This window comes from Bipolaris victoriae (genome assembly GCF_000527765.1).
Source record: "Bipolaris victoriae FI3 unplaced genomic scaffold scaffold_30, whole genome shotgun sequence".
NCBI classification, from domain to species: Eukaryota; Fungi; Ascomycota; class Dothideomycetes; order Pleosporales; family Pleosporaceae; genus Bipolaris; species Bipolaris victoriae.
This window is the reverse complement of record NW_014575362.1, coordinates 197,850-219,903: the sequence shown is the minus strand read 5'-3', so window position 1 is coordinate 219,903 and position 22,054 is coordinate 197,850. Positions and strand designations below refer to the sequence as shown.

The 22,054-nt window shown below is 50.1% G+C and overlaps 9 protein-coding genes across 9 annotated transcripts; 3 read left to right on the top strand and 6 right to left on the bottom strand.

Annotated features, from left to right (window-relative positions):
- Positions 1–645: 645 nt before the first annotated feature.
- On the bottom strand, positions 646–2,501 carry COCVIDRAFT_36643 (hypothetical protein; the record flags this gene model as incomplete). Its single annotated transcript, XM_014702523.1, has 3 exons — positions 646–1,911; positions 1,958–2,052; positions 2,102–2,501. The coding sequence occupies 3 exons, from the start codon at positions 2,499–2,501 to the stop codon at positions 646–648; spliced, it is 1,761 nt and encodes a 586-aa protein (XP_014558009.1).
- Positions 2,502–2,943: 442 nt separating this feature from the next.
- Positions 2,944–5,019, top strand: COCVIDRAFT_36642 (hypothetical protein; the record flags this gene model as incomplete). The annotated part of the gene is made up of 3 exons (XM_014702522.1): positions 2,944–3,328; positions 3,381–3,790; positions 3,847–5,019. 3 exons carry the CDS (start codon positions 2,944–2,946, stop codon positions 5,017–5,019), a joined length of 1,968 nt encoding a protein of 655 aa, XP_014558008.1.
- Positions 5,020–5,091: 72 nt separating this feature from the next.
- On the bottom strand, positions 5,092–5,757 carry COCVIDRAFT_36641 (hypothetical protein; the record flags this gene model as incomplete). The annotated part of the gene is made up of 3 exons (XM_014702521.1): positions 5,092–5,367; positions 5,430–5,538; positions 5,606–5,757. 3 exons carry the CDS (start codon positions 5,755–5,757, stop codon positions 5,092–5,094), a joined length of 537 nt encoding a protein of 178 aa, XP_014558007.1.
- Positions 5,758–6,330: 573 nt separating this feature from the next.
- On the bottom strand, positions 6,331–7,641 carry COCVIDRAFT_95848 (hypothetical protein; the record flags this gene model as incomplete). Its single annotated transcript, XM_014702520.1, has 3 exons — positions 6,331–6,368; positions 6,418–6,977; positions 7,028–7,641. The coding sequence occupies 3 exons, from the start codon at positions 7,639–7,641 to the stop codon at positions 6,331–6,333; spliced, it is 1,212 nt and encodes a 403-aa protein (XP_014558006.1).
- A 738-nt stretch (positions 7,642–8,379) lies between these two features.
- COCVIDRAFT_95654 (hypothetical protein) lies at positions 8,380–10,778 on the top strand (the record flags this gene model as incomplete). The annotated part of the gene is made up of 4 exons (XM_014702519.1): positions 8,380–8,639; positions 8,696–8,922; positions 8,973–9,642; positions 9,692–10,778. 4 exons carry the CDS (start codon positions 8,380–8,382, stop codon positions 10,776–10,778), a joined length of 2,244 nt encoding a protein of 747 aa, XP_014558005.1.
- Positions 10,779–11,300: 522 nt separating this feature from the next.
- On the bottom strand, positions 11,301–14,566 carry COCVIDRAFT_95705 (hypothetical protein; the record flags this gene model as incomplete). The annotated part of the gene is made up of 7 exons (XM_014702518.1): positions 11,301–11,659; positions 11,766–11,987; positions 12,051–12,122; positions 12,184–12,934; positions 12,991–13,300; positions 13,431–14,321; positions 14,385–14,566. The coding sequence occupies 7 exons, from the start codon at positions 14,564–14,566 to the stop codon at positions 11,301–11,303; spliced, it is 2,787 nt and encodes a 928-aa protein (XP_014558004.1).
- A 986-nt stretch (positions 14,567–15,552) lies between these two features.
- Positions 15,553–16,621, top strand: COCVIDRAFT_95853 (hypothetical protein; the record flags this gene model as incomplete). The annotated part of the gene is made up of 2 exons (XM_014702517.1): positions 15,553–16,039; positions 16,092–16,621. The coding sequence occupies 2 exons, from the start codon at positions 15,553–15,555 to the stop codon at positions 16,619–16,621; spliced, it is 1,017 nt and encodes a 338-aa protein (XP_014558003.1).
- A 1,092-nt stretch (positions 16,622–17,713) lies between these two features.
- COCVIDRAFT_95653 (hypothetical protein) lies at positions 17,714–18,909 on the bottom strand (the record flags this gene model as incomplete). The annotated part of the gene is made up of 3 exons (XM_014702516.1): positions 17,714–18,214; positions 18,299–18,406; positions 18,739–18,909. Coding segments are annotated over 3 exons (780 nt in total), but the record flags the coding sequence as incomplete, so codon positions are not given.
- A 1,425-nt stretch (positions 18,910–20,334) lies between these two features.
- COCVIDRAFT_95660 (hypothetical protein) lies at positions 20,335–21,824 on the bottom strand (the record flags this gene model as incomplete). Its single annotated transcript, XM_014702515.1, has 5 exons — positions 20,335–20,392; positions 20,446–21,061; positions 21,111–21,611; positions 21,664–21,702; positions 21,791–21,824. The coding sequence occupies 5 exons, from the start codon at positions 21,822–21,824 to the stop codon at positions 20,335–20,337; spliced, it is 1,248 nt and encodes a 415-aa protein (XP_014558001.1).
- Positions 21,825–22,054: the final 230 nt, after the last annotated feature.

Below are 22,054 nucleotides of genomic sequence, written 5' to 3'. Positions count from 1 at the left end.
ACTCAGAAAAGAACTCAGAACGAGGTCTTGCCCGGAATCGAACCGGGGTTGCCGGAAATCGTCTGATGTCAGAATCAGAATCCGGAGTGATAACCGCTACACTACAAAACCGATGCTACTTTTTACTGTCATTGTATAAATATAGTACAACATAACAATGTGACCGCGCTCGCGAGAGGACAAAAAGAACCGTGAAAGTGCAAAGAATTGGCGGTATGTTTGGGTAGGTAAAAGTTTGGAGTTTGGAGTTTGGAAGGTGGGGCTTGGTGGGGTTGAGGGGTAGTTTTGAGAAAACAAACTAGGATGGTGGGTATGGGTTGTTTCGAAGTAGGGGTAGCAATTGTATCTTACAAGACACAGAAAATGATGAGTAGGAAGGAAGATGGGTGTGGGTTAGAAGTGGGAGTCGGATAATTGACAGAATGTGTTGTGTAAGAATCTTAATGCCTAACGTCTCAGATCGAAGAAAGGGCAATTTTTTGAAGGATGCTGGTGGTGTTTATTCGTATAAACGGCTAGGTACAACACTTCACTCTTCGTGTTGAATGAGGGCTTAACAATATTTAAATATCTTATCGTGTGCAGCAAAAAAGGCCGATATGTATTATATTCTATCTTCACTTACCCTCCTCCCACCATACCCCCCTACGAAAACGATGGCTGCAACTTCCCTGCCACCCTCTCCAACACCCTCTCGGGCAACAAACTCTCATACACATGCGCCACCCACTCACAGCACACGCGCCGCGTAAACGCCGGATCAATAATCTCCTCAATCCCAAACGCATTCGCCGTACGCACCGGATTCATCAACCGCTTATACTCCGCTTCGAGCTCTTTATACCGCTTTTCACGTGCTTCTTTACCTTGCGTCCGCTCAACCTCCTTGAGCTCAAACGAGTGTCCCACTTCAATTCCGCCTTCTAGCGGTAACGAACCCCAGGTCCCAGACGGCCATGCAACGCGCATGCGCGGGTCCCGGCAGTCTAGCATGACGCCGCCGGCGACGCCGTATACGCGGCGCACGATGACGTTGAAGATGGGCATCGTGGTGCTGTAGTAGGTCCGGGCGAGTGTGATTCCATGGCGCATGGTGGCGCTGCGTTCTGCGACGGTGCCGATGGCGTAGCCGGGTATGTCGACGAATTGGAGCAAGGGGATGTTGAAAACGTCGAGGAATTTTAGCATCCGGGTTATTTTTTGGGAGCCGAGGGCGTCGAGGGCGCCCGCGTTGACTTCGCAGTTTAGGGAGACGATGCCGATGGGTTTGCCGGAGAGGCGGGCGAGGCCCACGATGGCGGTTGTGCCCCAGAGAGTGCCGATTTCGAAGAAGGAGTTTTGGTCGACGACTTCGGTGATGATGGCGCGGGGGTTGTACATTCGGTTTTTGGCTCGCGGGATGATTGAGCGGAGGGTTTCTGATGTGCGGTCAATGGGGTCGGTGCAGTCGATTGTTGGGGGGAGTCTTGTGCCGCAGTCTGGAAGGTAGCTGAGAACTGTTCGGATTTGTTCGAAACAGCCTGCTTCGTCTGGTGCTAGGTTGTCGATTGTGCCGTTTGTACAGTGGACGGCGGGACCTCCAAGGTCTGTTACTGACAGATCTTCTTCGAATGTGGCGTTCTTAACGACGTTTGGTCCGGCATTGAATAGTGATCCAATATCTCCAGCCATGACGGAGAAGTGGCAAGCAACTACACGTGCAGCTCCTAGGCCAATGGCAGGGCCCAGGACCGCACCCAGGTTTGGTATGCCCGAATTGAGTTGGTTGACAACGTGTTCGAAAGCCGGCAGTGGTGGAATGTAGGAGTAACCCCATGAGCGAATTGTAGTGACAGAGCCTCCACCAGAAGAGCCATCTACAAGCTTTACAATCGGCAGTTTAAGTGAAAGGGAAAGTTTCTCCATATACAACTACATCCATGAGCATGCGCGTAAGCAAATGGGCATTCGAACATACCGTCTTTTCCATCAACGAACCGTCAGCATGCCCAGCACGTATCGAAAAGTCATCAGCCGTAAAAACAATTTTTCTTCCTCTTAACTTTCCAAATCCTGCACTCTATCAGTATCTCTAGCTTACCAAATCTCTAATAAAACATACCTTGCACATTATTCGAAGGTACGTATTCTTCCGGCTCTTCCTTCGACGGTCCCAGTTGCTTCCACTTCACAGTCCCACTAACACTACCGACCTCCTGAAAACTCCCCTCATCAAGCAACTGCTCGACTCGCTCGCGCACCCATAATTTGCCTGCCTGTTTCTGGCGCAGGTAGCCTCGATTGCTAGTATCAGGAGTCGCAGCGCTCTTACGGAGCGTTGCAATCTGACCAAGGATATCCGAGTAATCAGCTGGTAAATCTGAATCTGCAGCCTTTCTCCGCCGTCGCTTCGGCGTGTTGGGCGCAATGTGCGAGCTGACCTGCTCAAGCCTAGCTTTCGCAGAGTCGGATGGCGTTGACGCGTCTGCGGGTGGGGAGTTCTTCTGTTCGTCGCCAGCCATTGCGAGAAAATCAAAGGTCAGAATCAGTTGCTTTACTACTACAAAACAGAACTCTGGCGAGGAGACCCTGTCAAGAAAGTCATATTGGAGGGAGTTGACCTGATACACAGGTGGTGCCGTCGAATGTTGGGGTAACGCCGGGGTACCGAGGTATGTTTTCCGCATGCAGACTAGTCGACGGCAACGCCGAAGCCGTTCGACCCAGATCGTCGTCGCATTGGGTCTGAATAGTGCGGATGTTACGTATCGTTTGGTAGATATAGGCAGGGCTCATATCTGAAACGAGCCAGATTCCTCTCCGTTTGTACTTTGGAATCAACGTTACCTTTTCTCTGCCGTGACTGACCCGCGTACCAGAGTCACTCACAGGCGCCGAACAAGTGACTTCTCTCACCTGTGAAAAAAGATTTGCTTAGTCTTGACTGGACTTCAGCCAAAAGAGATGGATCGACCACCGCAAAGACCCATCAAGCGTCTTTTGATCGCAAATCGAGGAGAAATAGCAACTCGCATCATTTCCACAGCCCGAGAACTCGACATTGAAACGTACGCCATCTATACTTCTGGCGATGAAACGCATGCTGTACGGGCAGCCCATACGATTCAGCTAGAGTCTGCAGCAACATTTATGAGCATCGATAAACTCATTGAAATCATCAAGCAGCACCAGATTGACGCGGTGCACCCTGGATATGGTTTTCTGTCAGAGTCGGAAGACTTTTGCAAAAGAGTGTGGCATGAAGCAGGTGCCGTAGTTGTTGGTCCTGGGTGGGGTATTCTAAGTAATACTGGGGACAAGCTTAAAGCAAGACAGCTTGCTGAAGCCTGTACGTGACATGTAACATCAATTGTCATTTAGTCAAACTAACCTCTGCTCAGGCAACGTCCCGATATCTCCAGCACTCGAGAAACCCACCAACAAAGTCGAAGATATCCAGCGGTTTGCCGCAAGAGTTGGTTATCCTGTTATGGTCAAGGCTGTAGACGGAGGTGGTGGTCGTGGTATCAGACTGATTCGCAATGAAGAGGAACTCGCTTCCTCGGTGAAACGAGCAGTTGAAGAGAGCCCTTCGAAGAGCGTCTTCGCCGAAAAAGCAGCAGTAGACGGCTTCCGCCACGTCGAAGTCCAAATCATTGGCGACGGTGCAGGAAACGTAACGCACCTCTGGGAGCGCGAATGCAGCATCCAACGCCGCTATCAAAAAGTCATCGAATTCGCCCCCAGCCTCGTCCCTAACCGCTCTCTTATAGCAAAAATAATCGAAGATGCCCTGAAAATGGCTCGACATGTTCGTTCCCCCAAATGCTTCAACCCATCAATACCCAAGACTAACATTTTGCAAAGATATCCTACTTCTCCCTCGGCACCTTCGAATTCCTCGTCCACCCCACTACCCAACTCTACTACTTCCTCGAAGTAAACCCACGCCTCCAAGTCGAACACACAATCACCGAGGCTCTCTCAACCACCGACATCGTAAAGTCGCAACTCCTCCTCTCCCAAGGCGCCACACTCTCCTCCTGCGGTTTACCCCTTCCCCCGCGCTCCCCCTCCACACCCCCCACCGCGCACTCAATCCAACTCCGCATCACAGCCGAAAACACGCAATCCAACTGGTCTCTGTCCATCGGCAAAATCCCTTCCTTCACCTTTCCAGCCGGAAACGGTATAAGAATCGATACGCATCTGCTCGCCAACCGCCCCAGCATCGTAAGCAGCGACTTCGACAGTCTGATAGCCAAAGTCGTCGTTACAGCGTCATCGTGGGCGGATGCGGTGAGAAAGGCGCAGAGAGCGCTAGATGAAACGTTCATTGCGGGTGTAAAGACGAATATCGATATGCTCAAGGCGATAGTGGCGCATCCGGATTTCCTCGCTGGACAATGCGATACGCAGTGGTTGGAAAGTCGACAAGCGGAGCTACTGCAGCAAAGTCTAGTCTTCGCTTCCAAGGTGCAAGAGAATGGACTTGATGCGGGAACTGCAGCGGCGGCGGGAGCAGTAAACGGGGCTGTAGCTGCGCCGAATACGCTATTTAGGAAGGGAGATGCGTGGGCGCTTGGGTTGATGGCTAAGGACGAGAAAAATGCAGTGCAGAGTCATTTGGAAATCACGCGTGTGCTAAGGAATGATTTCCCGGCTGAGCTGATGGCGGATGTGTTGTTTACTACGGCGGGGGCGGAGGGACCAAAGGCAGTGCCGTATACGATTACGCTGGCGGCTACGTCTGCAAGTGCGGCGGCGGCGACGGCACAGCATCGGAGGGGGAATGTGGCGGATGCGTCGCATGTTATTATTCCTTTTCCTGGGAAGCTGGTCGAGGTGCTGGTGGATGAGGGGGATGTGGTTAAGGAAGGGGATGTGATTTGTGTGGTGCAGCAGATGAAGATGGAGCTCGAGGTTCGGAGTCATCGACGCGGACGGGTGAGTTGGGTGTTGGAAGTTGAGGACGGGGAGGATGTGGGCGAGGGAACGTTGGCGGCTGTTGTTGAGGTTGAGAAAGATGCACGGTTGTAGCTTCTGGTATTGCGGTGTCTATCATATTGAGCAGCAATGTATATGTATGTATATGAAATGCTGATGCAAAATCTACATAGTCTCGCACTTTATAGTCGTATGAACATTTCCCTGTGTTGCCCTGCTGTACGGGCACACTTCTCTTGCCTTGTTGACTACTTTCTCTAGTTCCTGCTCAGAGAGACCTCGTACTTTGATTAGCAAGTTGACACGCAGCCCTAGGTCGAGTTCCTTCATGCTGCCAACAAGCTCGACTGTCGATTCTACAATAGAGTCTTCAGGCGTGGTGGGCATCTTGATGCCGAGCGAGGCCGCGGAAGCATTCATTGCGGATTGGAAGCATGCACCCTAATATATTCAATTAGCAGGGAAACTCCAATGGTAGATATGGGGCATGTAGAAGGACGTACATATCCCGCAGCGAAGAGCTCTTCGGGATTGGTTTTTCCCTTGTCGCCTGCCCCACCGAGAGCCTTGGCCATTGTCAATTCCACTTTGAGGTTTTCACCGTCGACATGGCTGGAGTAATCTTGTAAGTTTCAATTCTTTCGGTGCTATGCATAAACTTGAGAAATTCCTGGCGTACCCTGTCCGTGCTCCAACAACTTTGGCGCGCGCAGAGTAGAGGTGAGGTGCTGTCTCAGTGTTCAGAAAACGACGGCATGGTGCTGCGACAACGTTTCGCTGTGAGATGCGGAGAGCCTGGCGAAGCATGGGTGTAAAGATTCGGCTGGCCATTTTGCTGTATGAGCTTTTCCTAACACTGGGTGTCGTTTTACGACTTGAAAAGCTTAATGTGAATGTTGTGTGTAGGAAAGTAGGAGAGAAAGAACTTCGTCAAAAAATTCTCAGTGACATAGATTCAACAGTAGCGCAGACACCTAGGAGCTATGACAGCTGTGACGTTGTTGCTCCCATCGACTGGTTCTACTCCGGACTAAATGTAAAAAGTCATGACGTTTGCGCGAGAGGATCTGGTGGAGCTTAGTGATTTAGCGCAAGGGACTCCCGCCGCTAGAGGGAAGCGAAAATCTGGGGAAAGTGTAAGCTTATGTTGAGTAGGGTAAGTATACCGATGAAATAATGACGATCTCACGTGTGGAGTATCACGCTACAAACACGTGGATTGCAAAACAGGTTCGGGAAAGCTTGTCACTGATATTCTGCATAATAACCACATGGCAAGGAAGCTACCGACGATGCGGGGCATTGAGATTACGCTCGACAAAGACATGAAATAAACGACAACTCTAGTTGCTTGTGAAAGTCGTAAAATATTTATTTTGAATGCGCTATCTATCGTATCTTCGTTTAGTAATCTAATGTCTTCTTGATGGCGTCGTACACCCCTGATCAAATCAGCATAAGATAAGTGATTGGGGAAATCTGTTGACCTACTTGTAACATCGGGAATAACAAACTGCTCAAACATGAGACCTGTATGGGTAGCCCAACCTGTCACTCTCTTGACTGGAGCCTCTAGTCTTAGGAAAGCCTTTTCTTGAATGGTCGCAGCAACCTCTGCGCCAACGCCGGCATTCATCATGCTTTCGTGCACTACGACTGCTCTACCAGTCTTCTTGACGCTTTCTAGTACAGTTTCCCGGTCCCAAGGGTAGATGGTCCGGAGGTCAATCAGCTCTACACTGCATCCAAAGTCCTTCTCAGCGGCTGTTATGGCGGCCGAACATGTGTATAGTGGGGTGCCGTAGGATATGATTGTCAGATCCTTGCCGGTCTTGAGAACTTCCGCCTTGTCGAGAGGAAGATGGTACGCATCCACTGGGACCTGCTCAACAGCGGCACGATAGAGTATCTTGGGTTCCATAAAAATGACGGGGTCTGGGCATTGGATGGCCGAAAGGAGAAGGCCCTTTGCTTGTACGGGCGAGCGGGGTATTACAACGCGTAGACCAGGCGTATGGGTGAAGAGAGCTTCTGGTGATTGTGTGTGATAGCTGAATGATGTGTTAGCATATTTTCAGGACAATCCTGAGTAGCGTCATACAGAGCACCGTGTCCGACACTTCCAGTTGGCATGCGTATAACCAAACCACCGCAGTTGACGCCAGTGCTACCTGATCGATATCTGTACTTGGCGGCTTCATTGTGGATTTGGTCGAATGCGGGGAAGACATAGTCGGCGAATTGGACCTCTGCGACAGGCTTCATGCCCTCGGCAGCGGCTCCAATGGCAAAGCCGACTAGTCCTTGTTCGCTCAGTGGTGTGTTGAAGACGCGCTCTGTGCCAAAATCGCCAGCCAAGTTCATTGTACACCGGAAGACACCGCCAAACTGGACATCTTCTCCAAAGACCAGGACTCTTTCATCTGTCTGCAATGCATGTCGCAGGGCCTCGTTGATTGCAGTATACAGGTTGATGCGCTTTGTCTGGCCATTCCGTATCTCTGCAGGCAGCTCGGGGTTGGAGAGGGTCGACTTGGCAGTGTGATTGAGAATCGGGGTGGTGTCGTACTCGACGGTGCCGTTGAGGCGTGCACCAGGTGCAGCGGCAGAGTATGGCCTGTTGGGAATGCGGGTGTGACAGCGAGGGCGAAGCAGTGTTTGGCGCCGCAGCAGGTAGTGGGACAATGTGCGAGGGGATGGTGTTTTTGAAGCCATTATTTGTCTGTGATGGAAAGCAATGCGTCTACCCAACAGCAACAGCAGCTGCTTTGAAAAGATACATGAATAGAGGTCATGGTGGGCGTAGACAGAGACAGAGGAGCCGACGGTTAACGAAGCGGCTAACGGCGGCTCTCTGTGTCGAGAGAGAGAAGCAGCACGTGATGACTTGATCACGTAAGGAATGGCAAGCCACCGTGAAGCCACATCGGATGAAGCCACATCGGATGACGCCAGCCGGCACGACCAGCCCTTGGCACACCAAAATGCCGCACCCCATATAAAAATGTACAATGACGCCGTTGGTTCCCAGACCGTTGGCACGGTGGAGACGTGACTAAGGGCACGTCTCTTGCAGCAGCCGCCTCGGCTATCGTCCGTCACTTTGTATGTAGGCTGGTTCCTGCGCGCGGGGCTGCAAAGACAGTAAATAGTATGAAGTATCAGAGCACTCGTCACGAAGGATCAAGGTTCGAGACGGTGCAAAAGGATTTGCCCAGCACTTGGACCTTGGCTGCATACTGTCACCATGGGGAGCGATGCTCTGTTTTGTTGGGGAAAAAGCTGGGCGCTCAATCACTTGCAGCTTCTGGCCTAGCGGCAGCCAGACAAGCACGGGCCGACCGTGCCGCTATTTCCGCATCGTTATTTCGCCCTCTACGTCTCGCTGCTCTTTATACAGACGCCGTCTGCATCTCCCCGCACCACGGTGCTTGCATTTTGCTAGCTGCCCTCATGGCACTCAGCGCTTCTCGTCCCCGCGTCCCCAATGGCTCGTCTCTGCCCACCCTACGCCTCGCCTTCATTGGCCTATGTCATGCCTTCGCGCCAATGGTCGCCGCGCTTCCCATGCCATTTGGCGGCGCTCTCAGCGCTTTGAGAGAGGCCGACGACGACCTCCCAAAAGATGGCGATGACCCTCAGCTCTGGTTGTTTTTGGGCATTGCTGTCGCGCTGGTTTTGGCCGGTGGTGTCTTCGCGGGTCTGACCATCGCGTAAGTTGAATAGAGCTCCCCTGTCGTGCGTCATCTTGCTAACAGCTCCCACTTAGCTTGATGGGCCAGGACGAAATCTACCTTCAGGTCCTTGCTTCATCTGGTGAGAAACACGAGCGTAAGAACGCAAAAAGGGTACTCAAGCTTCTCGAGCGAGGCAAGCACTGGGTCCTGGTGACGTTGCTTTTGAGTAACGTCATTACAAACGAAACGCTTCCTATCGTTCTCGACAGGTCCCTTGGCGGAGGATGGCCTGCAGTTGTTAGTTCCACTGTGCTCATCGGTATGTATACTCCACTCTATTGCTTGTCGTCCACATCTGACACGCGTCAGTCATCTTCGGTGAGGTCGTACCCCAGTCGATATGCGTTCGCTACGGATTGCCCATTGGCGCCGCCATGTCCCCTATTGTCCTCGGTCTCATGTACATCATGGGAATTGTTGCCTGGCCTACAGCTAAACTCCTCGATTACCTCCTCGGCGAGGACCACGGCACCGTTTACAAGAAGGGAGGGTTGAAGACCTTAGTCAGCCTGCACCAGTCTCTCGGACTTGAGCATGAACGCCTCAACGAAGACGAAGTTACCATCATCACCGCAGTCTTGGACCTCAAGGCCAAGGCCGTGGGTAACATCATGACGCCAATGAAGGATGTCTTCACCATGTCATCTGATACTGTCCTCGATGAAAGGATGATGGATAGCATTCTCTCCGCAGGATACTCGCGCATCCCAATCCATACCCCTGAGAACGAAAACAACTTTGTGGGCATGTTGCTTGTCAAGATGCTCATCACTTACGACCCCGAGGATGCACTGCGCGTCCGCGACTTCGCTCTCGCTACCCTCCCGGAGACGCGGCCCGAGACAAGCTGCCTGGACATTCTTAATTTCTTCCAAGAGGGCAAGTCTCACATGGTCTTGGTTTCTGAATACCCCGCTGAAGCTCGCGGTGCCGTTGGTGTCGTCACTCTCGAAGACGTCATTGAAGAGCTCATTGGCGAGTAAGTCATTGCCTACCGTAGAATATCGAGCACGAACTGACAGCAGTAGGGAAATCATTGACGAGTCAGATGTCTTCATCGATGTCCACAAGGCCATACGCCGCATGGCACCTGCCCCACGCGCTCGTGTTCCCCGAGGAAAGATTGTCAGCGACGCCTCGCGCAAGCTCTCAGAAGCACCTGTCACCGATACCGAAACAGAGAGCGAAGCACCCGCGCCACGTAACAAATCGCTACCAGACATGCCTGACGGCCACCCAAAACCTTCTTTCATGCTTCGACGTCGTAGCAGCGGTAGCAAGGCAGGCATGTCGCCTCTCCGCAGTGACGACCCTGCCGTAATCGAGCATCTCAAGCATCTTGGTCCTTCGAACGCTGCTACCCGGCCCAAACAAACGCGCATCAACACTGTCAAGATCAAGCCCGCCCCGACTAACCTGACCGGCCCTGACATTCCAAAGACGATACCAGAAGATAGCCAGGCATCTCATGAGCCAGCACCAACCGAGGGTGTGATTACACAAAATTCGCATGCTCCTGAAGGCGGAGTTGGTGAAGGCCTATTGTCATCTGCAGGGCGTGAGGCTAGCGATGGAGTTCACAGCGTGGCTGTGGGATATGGCACTATGGCACCAAGTGGTGACCGCATGTCTTGGAGATCTGGACGATCTGGACGATCAGGAGCGCGGGATCATGACCTTGAGAATACCTCCCCCAAGAGTAAAGCAGCTGACAACGAGACTTCGCATTTGTTATCCAAGAGTGCCACTAGCGAAAACGGACGCCGAGGCCGATCCCGATCCGTCAGCACTATTGCCTCCCTTCGAACGGTTCCCACACCCGCACACAGTCCTGTTAGACGCCATACCGCTCGCAGTGGCAGCATCTCCGAGAACGTTGTCGACGTCAACGGTATCAAGAAGATTGTTCTAGAGACTACCAGCTCTAGTGACACAGATGATAAAGCCACCACCAGCGGGTCAAACGGTCAAGAGGATAGTAAGCACTCGGAAGCTGAATCCTCACACGCGGGCGGCAAGGGTGGAAACAAGAAGAGGAGGAAGAAGCGTGGTAAGAAGAAGAAGGGCGGCCCCGGAGATGGCCATGAATCACAGCCCCTGCTTGGAGACAATTAATCGTCTGCACGTCTCTGAGGCATGTTGTTAATGCGTTTTTATTTTGAACAGGAATTCTAAGCAACGTGGAGATTTCACTACTCAATCGCATTGCTCCTGGGCGAGCCGGTCGACGTGCTTCGGAGCCTTCGTCACGCCCGTCATGTAATCCAGAAATGGATGAAAATAGTTGGTATTGTTAGGGTTCTGGGGCTGTGTGGTGTTTTTTTTTTCATTTTCCAGTTTGCGCATGTGTGGGTGTACGAATAGGCAGTGGAAATATTTCTTGTACAGTGGAGTTATGCATCGTGGATCCGTCAGAGAACCAAAAATATTCTTGTATTTTCTTGACAATTTTTGCTTTTTCTGGCGATGGTGATTACTGTGGACGACTCGAGTGATGTTTTGTTGAAATAAAGGCACAAAAAAAGTTCGTATCTAGCAATATCACTACTTCATTAAACCCTATGATTCCTAGGCAAACAATGAAAACCGAGTCTTCCTCCTCCAAACCCCGTCCTCTTCACCATACAGAAATGCCCATCAAGCACCCACAATACTCTTACCAGCCACCAACACCCTGTCAAGATACGCATCATCAACCGTATCCTCCAGCCACGTCCTCGCCTTCTCAACAACCAACTCCCACGTGTCCTCCTCATTCGCCATCTTCTTCTCCAAAAAGCTAATCACCGCAGCCGTAGCTACATACTGTTCCGCCACGCTCACGTCTTTTGCTACTCCATCGTCAACGAGTCTCTGCGCCACTTCCATCGCCTCCGCAACGTTGATGCCCATTTCCCTGCACGGAAGACCCGGGATAGATGGCCAAGTGCCGGAGAAGGATTGCTGCGCGATTAGACGCTGGAGGAATTTTCCGGGGTCGATGATGGAGGGTGGTGCTAATTATCGATTGAGTTAGTAATGTAGAACTCATTTATGTGTGTAGGAAAGGGGGTGGGTAAAGTAGGGAGGGTGTATATATATGTGTGTATGTGGAAAACGTACCAGCACTAGGTTCATCGTCATCAAAAAGTCCACATCCCATGTCCTCGTCCGAGTCATCGTCCTCTTGCTCTTTTTCTTCTTCCGCACTGAAGTTGCAGAAGCCGCCTCGACTTCTCGACTGGCTTGCGGATGCGGGAAGGGGCTTGAAGTAGCCCATGGCGGCCGCGCCGCCTCTACCGCCGCTTCTACGACCTAGGCTTCTATGACTCAAGCTTCTATCGCCTATGCCGCCCATGGCAGCCGCGTTGCCATAGGATATTGGGCCTGATTTACGAATTGAGTTACTGAGCATGGCTCCGGCTATTTGCCTTGAGTGCGGTGTTGAGTGGAGCGACCGAGATTGACTTAATGGAGCTTCTGATAAGATGTGTTGTTAGATTTTCCAGCCAGAATTGAATTGGGGGGTTTAAAGACATACCCTCATCGATCATGTCCCAATCTTCACTTTCTTCTTCTTCGTCTTTGCTAGCAACATCTCTGTCAATCGTTGCTTGCAGAGCTTTCTGGCGCATCTCAGCAATAGTGGATTTATTTGCTTCAACTGCTACGAAGGAGCAGTATTTCCCTCCAACCTGGAATTCAACTCCAAAACGTACGGCTTCGCGTCTTTGGAGCAGAGCATACATGCTTGGATGCTTTTCCTTGATCAGCACACCAGTGTCATCGATGGTAGCACCTGAGATCCAGCCTCGGCCTTCCTCAAGCTCTTGGGTTGCTTTTCGTGCAGCGAGCTGGTGGATCATGTCGTCGGCATCCTTGCGCGACTCGACTGGAATTTCGAGCTCGAGAGGACCTTGTGGGGAGGTGCCTCTTAGGAACACACTCTTGAGCTTTAAGTGCGAGGATTCGGGCGCAATGAGCAAGTATACGCAAGTACGATGGAAGGGAACTAAAGAAGGAATATTGTGAGGCGTTTGCAGGAGACTTGGACGCTGGACATCCGGAAGACCTGCGAAAACGTCCTTTGACTCGCCTTCCTTAGGGTGCTCTTCTTTAAAACCAGGGTCGTACAATGATATAGGCTTGGTTTCTGTTTTGTCACTTGAGTCCTTGGAGTCCTTGGGATCGAGGTGTACGCGAAGGCCATCGGCGACATTCTCGACGCTACCATCTTCATATTTGATCTCCAGACGATAATCCTTGATATGTGGAGTAAGTGCTCCCTTCAGCTGTGGAAAATGTTAGCCACACAGTTTAGTATACCAAATTATCCTTTCATACTTACCATGCGAACCACCTTGCTATCCATCTTCTCGTTGTCTGTGACCATCTGAGCAAAGCCACACCCCGCCCTTGCGACACCCTCAATCAATGCACTCGATACCCCTCCACCAATACCCAAGGGGAAGACGCGAATATCTCCACTCTCAGTTTCACGGGAAAGATAGCTGAAAAGCTCGTCCTGAGACCATATGTCACCATCGGTGAGCAAAATAAGCTCAGTCGGGCCATCCTTGCTACGGGCTTCGACACATGCCTCGACGGCGGCAAGAGTTTCTGTTCCACCGAAGCTGGCGTCAAAATCCTGAACATGTCTGAGAAGAAATTAGTAAAAGGATGGTGTTGATTTGCGAAAGAAACTTTGCAGAACAAGTCTGTGTAGTTTGGACAGGTCGCTGTCATGTACATCGTCAAGTGATGATCTCAAAAACAGCCGGTACTTACTTGATCGCCTGCTGCAGCGTTTTCTCATCGTATATCTGGCTTTTATGCCAAAGGAACTTATGACTTGACCCGAAAGAGCAGATGTTGAATGTGCAGCCAAGAGGAATCGACTTCAAAAATATTTTCAGTGCCGCCACGAGAGTGGTCATGTTCTCCCCTCGCATACTACCCGAACGATCTGCAATGAGAATGATTTCTGGTTTCTGCGACTTGAGATTGAACTTTGGTACCAAGGTAGTCATCAAAGCGCGTTGATTTGGCGACGTTGGGTGTTGCTCTAAAATTGCTTGAGGAACACCGATGTCCTTTGCAACCACTTGAAGGATAAAATCATTCTCAAGTCCCGTCGTACCTAGAGCAAGAGTGGCTGAACCTTGAGAAAGTGACTGATTCTCATCAATGGCACTGCTGGATAGTGAACCAAGTGTGACTTGGATAGGGTGGGAGGGAGAAACAATCTTTTTGATCGGGACACCCTCAGGCATGCTGATATCCACGGTGATTGAAATTTCTTTAGAAGGTATTTGTTTTAGTGATTCTTGTAGTTCTGAAGCATAACCTCCGGAGTAACCTTTGTAGTAGCGCGGAGCAATCGATGTTGGCATGGTAAAGCGCAGGCCATCGACTTGGGCATCATGCTTGAGCTCCTGCACATATTTGATAGTGATTTTCACTGTTGCATTAGAGGGAATATTGCCAATTGTAGTTGTAAAGACATCGGCGGCATTAGGTAGCTGTTCCAGCAACGCAGCGCTTTCACCTCGTTCCTTGGCCTCTTCGTAGGTCTTTTTGGCATCGTTCTTTTCTTTGACTAGACCATAAATTGTGCGTTTTCCGACTTGGCAGTAGAAATCGACGACGCTGACGCCGTCGTACAACGGAAAAGCATACCTGCATGGCGAAATTTAGTCCTAGGGTAACTCAAGCGCTTTTGGGGCATAATAAAGAAAGTACCTTATCTCATCCAACGCGTTTTCGGAGCCATTGAAAAAAGTTTGCGTCAGTACTGTGCGAGAGGCCATTGACAAGATTGTTGTGTGGGCGTCCATATTGACCTGCGGTAAGTAGCTACGTTTGCAGGTCTCCGAGTTGAATATGTAGCACCCGCATAGGTGCCTCCCTATGTTGGCTTGCATCATTGGTTGCGCCGTGTATGTGTGTGAGAGTTTGAAATGTGATGTGAGTTGAAGAGATGGTTGGAAACTCTTCACTATATATGCATACGTGTGATGGTGGCTGCCTGGTACGTCTTGGCAACATTACCGAAAAACGCAATTGCAGTTGGAGCAACCATCTCTCTTGCCTTAGTATTGAAGGCACGTGATTCGTGCACTCCGTTGAGGCATAAGGGTACGAGTTGATGAGTCACGAGATGAGCCGGGGCCAAAAGGTGCTGGGGTTGATAGAGCGGGCTACTAGTGAGTCAGGTCCTCTACTCAACGTCGTGTTCCCCAAGCTTCACCGGTATTTACGTCGTTTATCTATCTTCTTCCGCGCTAGCTGGATCAATTGAATCCCTTTTAGTAAAATGAGTCATTTCCAATCATTTTCAGGGCCTTACATATCACATGTCAATAAGCCATTGTTTTGGCAAAAAACCCAAAGTGTATCGTGCGTCCAGTCAATTGCTACTTACGCCATTTCTGATTGTGTTAGAGAATGCTTACGGTTGAATTGCTCCCTCCAGAAGCGACATGACCCAAGGTCTATGTCAATCGGCCACCGAGTTGTGTGAAACGAATTGCATGCTTCGTAGATGGACCGACAATCCTCAGACCGTAGTACCGCCGTCATGGCATTCAATGCGCTCGCAAGCACACAGCCACCACGTGATTTGGCGCTTGTCGCCGACTAAGTTCTCCTGAGGCGATGAAGAAGTATCACGGTTTGTATATGTCGTTGACATGTCACGTCTCACTGTCGCGTTCTCGAGCGGAAGGGAAAGAGCAGCCGAAGTGTCTCATCACCCGTGTTCTCAGACAACAATTGTGTCATGACGTCAGCCATCATCACCTACTCTGAAACCTTAGATCTGTCCCAAAGAATACGCCTTTCTTTTGTTGCCATATATCTCTTTTCATTATCCTGGCATGTTGTAATTGACTTTGTTATTGATACCACCATGAGTATTCCAGGATACGACGCGCTGGTGTACTACACCACACCACCAAACAACTACATTGGCACCACACTCTTTCTCTCATACATTGTCGCTGCATTATATGCCACCTTCGCAATCACTTGGTCCCTATATTCTCAGTATGCTGCCATATTTAACCGACCTACCTCGAAGAAAGATGAAAAACTCGATGCAGCCCGAACGGCGCGGGTGCGTCACATCAAAATCTACGCCTTTCTAGCTTCCCTGAGCTTTGCGACTTTATCCTACAACATGCTCATGTTTTTGATTACCCACTTCCTAGATTGGAGTGCAAAGAGGAGCCAGAATCCGAGCGATGTCACGATAGAGCAGCTAAAGAGATGGATGTTGGAGTCGACGCTTTTCCAGGATTTCGCGCAGGATCTGGTCAAGAACGCGCCCAATGCCGCGTGGACTGAAGCTGCCATTCTCGCAACATGGTTCTGGAATATCTACATGGCCCAGAAAGGTAAGTCTTTTCTGCCTCACTAGAGCGCGTGAGTTTGCTAATACATTTGCAGCGAGAGAACGCAAATACGACGCATCAATGGTGCGCAATTACACCTTGTTGAGCCAAATTCTCCCGATATCCTTTACAGTATTGCTTTTCATCATTCAACTTCACCTTTCATCTCCGGACATTGCGCCAGCAGAAACTTCAAAAGAGCCCACAAAGCCCAAGTCTGCGCCAAGACGTCGCAGCCCAATAGCATCGTTGCAGATTCCTAATATCTTACTCAATGCCTCCCTCCTGGCTCTCCCAGCTCTACGATCAAATTCCATATTTATGGTTCTTCTACTGCTCACAAGAGCAATATTACTTCTCCCCCACTCCGCCATCATGAGTCTTAGGGATGCGGATGTAGTCAAGTGCATCACCGTCTCTGGTGGATTTGCAGTTGCCAGTGTAGCAACGATGAGAAAAGAATTAAGTTATGGTGGAGTTTTGGGGTCGCTTGGAGATGGTGGTTATGCTATCAAAGCATTATCATGGGATGCACTGCTTGGCTTGATAGCCTATGCAGTACTAGGATGGGGAGGTGGCGTTTGAGACGTCAATGTGTAAGATACTGGACGAATTTAACGATTTGGACTTGAACCAGAAAAAAAAGGTGCGTTCCTATTTTTTGGAAATATCATCTGCTAGGGCGATTCCTCAGATGGATTTGTCTTCTCAAGAAATCATGCTGTACTGTGCATCACTTGGTCCAGTGTTGCCCTCTTTACTCGTCCCTGCTTGACAAATCAAACACACACTTTTTTTCTTCTCATTTCATTACTATGGGGGGTACTAATTAAAATGATACTACCAGTAAAAGAATACTAATCAAGGAAGATTCCGGATTCCAAGGACCGATTAGAGGAGTGAATACTCCAACCAATACATAAAAGACAGCAAGTGTTACACCACCGATTAGTCAGCCTCTTCAACTCCCAAATTGGTACTGATGAATCTCAATCGAAAACTTTTGAAAAGAAAAGAAGAGAAAAAATACCCCCCAGGTGAATGAATGATAATCTGCATCCCGAATCTCTCGGGGGTGCCCAAGAATTCTGTGCCGAACCAAAAAAAAAGGGACTTTCAAAATCTGATTCCGCTCTGCTAGAGATTACCAAACTTGTCTAGACCCTCGTTTCCATTCTCGCCTGTCCCTTCAGTCGGGTATAATCTCATTTCCCGTCCGACTGCTTCTGGATCCAAGAGATATGGGTTTGTAGGATCCAACTTCAAGACATTGGAATATGTACTATCTCGAGGCGCGAAACCACTGTAGTTGCCTGCTGGAACGCTTGCAGGCACTGCTGAATATCCAGTCGGTTGTTGTGGTTGCCCAGTACCCATGCCTGGGACGGTAGCCATGCCGAACTGTGTTGGAAGCAGCTGGTGTTGGCCATAATAGCTACCTGGCGACAGTCCATTCGTTGGACTCGCCGCATGCACCGATAGCCCTGTCGAAAGCATCGCTGGATACCTATCCGCAACGGTTGGTCGGTAAGGTCGTGGCGGGACCATTAGTCGAGGACTCTGGTCTCCTGGATGAGAAAAACCAGCCAAGGTACTTGGATCTCGCGGCTGACCTTGCTGCCATGTGGTCAAATTACCACATGTATTCCCCTGATGGTAAGTCCCTGCTGCTAAAAGCGGCTGTGAAAAGCTGGCCGGCGGTGGTGCTGGAGCCACATTGAACCCTGTAACAGCACGTGGTTGTGACAGCCTACTATCTCCACTTCCAGCGGGCATGTTCCCGTAAGACACATCATGTTGCTGAAACGGGTGTCTTCGTCCTGGATCCATTGGTAACATGTAGCTCTGATGATGGCTCGAGGACGGCTGGCCAGCACTACAAGGCAAAGGAGTTTGCGCTAAAAAAGCAAAGGCACCATCAACCCGACTTGCGGTTCTCTTAGAGCGACTGCTAAGCAGTATCTGGCGTTCATACTCTTGCTGCTGATTCTCCAAGACCGAGGAGTTTGGCGCCGAACTAGCTGGAACTAACTGCCGCAGTTTCGTTCTGATTCTATGTCGACCATATGGCTGGTGACGAGGAACTGAGGCTGTGTTGCTTTGGATACTGGCCTTCGAGCGCTCATCACCTCTACGGCGTCGTATATTCTTGAGTTTATCAATGTTACGGTCTGGAATCTCTGCCGTCTGCGACGAAATCAGTTTCTGAGCCTGGAATAATACACTGTATGATAAAAACGGGTGTAACAAAGAGTTTCCAACGCCGGCAAGATGACTTACACAAGATGGTGTTTCTGGTAGGGGGTCACCAGATGATCTTTCATGCCGCTGCGACCTCCGAACGTCATTCTGGTCGTGGGCAAATGGTCGCTTCGAGTTGGGGTTTGGTGTAGTGCCCTCCATTGCCTGGTGCTATGTGGTGAAGATGAAGGCAAGAATGATTCCTCCGAGAAGAATGAAAAATAACTACCAACCCTTCTCCCAAAAGGCACCTCTGATTGGACTCGAAGCCTTCTTGGTTGAGAACGAGGCAAAAACTACAACCGTGGTGCGCTTTGTTATATCCGTCGCTACCGAACAGCCATGAGTTTCGATGTGTCTGAGCATCGTCGGAGTACATTGCAAAAGAGATTGTAAACCGAAGACTTGGTAGGAAAGACTGGCGAGTCTATATAGGATGTATCACCAGGAGCCTTCCTCACCAGCTCCAAGGCTCTTTTGCACCATCTAACGTTGCTTCTAGGTTTGAATTTTGGAAACCGGCCTGCAACTCCCAAATCTCTCCGCGCCTGCACTGAACAGACGGCATAGCGGAAAAAAAGCAGCAACCCGCGCCTGGAACATCGTGAACTGTACCAGATAATTGTGACCATTGATACAGCATCACTACAACCCAATCTACATCGGCTAGTCTCCTCGTGGTCACCGCCTCCTATTCTCAACAAGACCACTACGTAATGGAGCGCACGAGCAGTTACAGGCTTTTCTTCTCTACAACCATGGTTGACCGTCATTCTATAGAATTGAATTATTGTTACGAAATACCAGCACGCGCTTTCTCCTACCATGTGTCCAAAGGATACGCCACTCCTCTAATCAAAGGACGTTCAATACGCTGCGCTTAGTGCTCGACCCGTCAGTCCCCACGCATATGGAGAAGATTTAAATCATGGGGGCGTGTTTGTCTGCTCTTCGCACAGAATGACGTCCCACATTGCCCGTCTCATTGTTTTTGAATGCATAGCTTATTTCATGCGCATGTGTTCCTGTGAATATAATGAACCCCTAAATTTTCATAATGGAAGTTCGAGACAGGCAAATATCGGTATATGAATCAACCTTCTGAGAAAGAACAAGTCTATAAGAGCAAGACGCCAACCCAAGTTATTCACTCCATGAATTTTACATTCCAAACCCATATTCAAGTATCTCTCCCTCCCCTATTTCCCTATCAAGAAACTCTGACACTAAACGCACCACATCCTTACAAAAAAAAACCCCTTCTCGCCGCCGTAAACGCCATCCGAAACACCCTCCAAAACCTCATTCCTTGTAAAAACGCCCAGATACCTTCCATCCATCCACTTGACTCAAAATCACAAGAACACGAGTACACTACCCAAACTAACCCATCTCCAATACCCCGGATTAAATACCACATTCCACAATCTCTCTCAAATACCAAAGTTTTACATCATCATCCCAGTCTACAATGTTTCAACACAGTAGCAAAAAGGTCAATGAAGTAACAAAAATAATAATAATAATAATACAAGGCATGAGTTCAGGGATGTTCCAGTTCCTGGGACCCCTCCGTGTACAAGAAATGTTCCACTCCCATCTTGCCCAGAAATTAAGGATGTAGATACCAGGGTTAATTAATTACCATGGGAAAGGATACCGTACTGATGGTACTCCAATCCCAAATTAACGGGGCGAAAAAAAAACGTGGGTGTTCTAGTGAGGCTGTAGGATCCAAAGTTCAATCATTCAAATGGGGGGGGGGGGGTGATAAAATAGGTTTCAGACCCTGTTGCGGACCATGGTAAGACTAGAGTACGGGAGGAAGCGCACACGCTAAGAAAACAGGGTTGCTCGCAATCCGACCAGCCAGGGTCGTAGATATGACAATACCACGCCTTTTCAAGACTCAAATTGGGCATTATTTATATTTTTGGCTGCTAGCTATGTAATGTCATGTAACACGTGGTTTTTCGCGTGGCTACTACTAGCAAGCGCTCGTTTCCATCGAGCATACACCCCTTCCCCACTGACTTTTCCCAACTCTGTCGAGATTTCTATGCACGGGACATGTTTGCTCCCTCTTCGGCCTTCTGAAGACCGTACTTCTTCAAACTAGTATGGGATTAGCAGCTGAAAGTTTCAATCTTAACAAAAACGAGACTTACCGGATGCTCTGGATAGCAATGAAACCAGTCGTATCCATTGGGCTAAAGTTGTCAAGGGTATCCATGGAAGCCTCCTCCTCAGAGTACAGCTTCTCTGTCTTGCTTGAACGACCAAGCACGTACGCGTTACCCTTGTACAGCTTCATCCTGACCTCGCCGTTGACCCTGCGCTGGGAGAAGAGCAGGCTGTTCTCGATGAACTCGCGCTCGGGCGAGAAGTACATGCCGTTGTAGAGCTGGTAGCTCCAGTTGTGGGAAACGAATTGGTCGCGGAGGTTGCGGACCTGTGCGTCCATGACGAGACCCTCGAGGTCGAGATGGGCAAGGCGGAGGATAGTCATGGCGGGTGAGTCGTAGCAGCCGCGGGACTTGAGACCAATGAAGCGGTTCTCAACAATGTCGATGCGGCCAATGCCGTGGGTGTAGCCGAGCTTGTTGAGCGCAACGAAGAGCTCAACAGAGTCTGTGTAGGTCTTCTCTGGTGTTACGACCTTGACGGGGATACCCTTCTCGAAGTATACAGTGATGTCAGTGGGCTCGTTGGGTGCGTTGAGAGGTGAGTCGGTCATGGTCCACATGTCATCTGGGGGAGACACATCTGGATCCTCGAGGATACCTGCACACGTTGTTAACACCAAATTGACAGTCAAGCTTTGTAGACTTACCAGCCTCGTAACTGCAGTGTGCCAGGTTGGCGTCCATGCTCCATGGCTTCGCCTTGGTGGATGTGACAGGGATACCGTGCTTCTCAGCATAGTCTAGGAGATCTTGCCTGCCCTTGAAGCGGTCGCAGAACTCTGGCAGCCTCCATGGTGCAATGACCTTGATGGAGGGCTGTAGTGTGTAGAATGCAAGCTCGAAACGAACCTGGTCGTTTCCTTTGCCTGTGCAGCCGTGCGAGACGAAGCCGCAGCCTTCTTGTTGTGCGACGCGGATCTGTGCGCGAGCGATGACTGGACGAGCCAGCGAGGTTCCGAGAAGGTAGCGACCCTCATAGGAAGCGTTGCACTGAACAGCGCGGAAGCAGAGCTCCTCGACGAACTCCTTCTGTAGGTCAAGGATGACCATCTTCAGCGCACCAATCTTGAGCGCCTTCTTCTCAACCTCGTCCCATGGCTCGTCTTGGCCAACGTTGGCTAGGAAGCACACGACCTCGTATCCTTCCTCTTTACCGAAGAGTTAGTCCAAGTCACGGCTTCGAGTGCAGAATTGGCATACCAATGAGCCATTTGAGGATGGTGGAGGTGTCGAGGCCGCCTAGCAACTAAAGTTAGTGTATGTGCTTCGCAACAAAGCGAGATTGAATGTAGTGACAGTGGGTAGCTAGCTCATCAGGAAGACTTACCAGAGTATGCAAGACAGACGCGTCCCTTTGACATATTTAATTCTTCTGAGGGGTATCAAGTGTGGTGGAAAAGTCAATGGCAGTGGAAGAGTCAGTGTTGGAGTATAAGTATGGAGAAGTGGGGAGTCATTGCTATCTTATCGGCCATAAAAAAGTTCGGTGCTCCTCACACTTGCGGGCCGATCTTCGGGTCTACAGATGACTAGCCTTGCCATAGGTGAACACGCGAATCGAGTGCAGCGCCAAGGTACTCATCCAACCTGA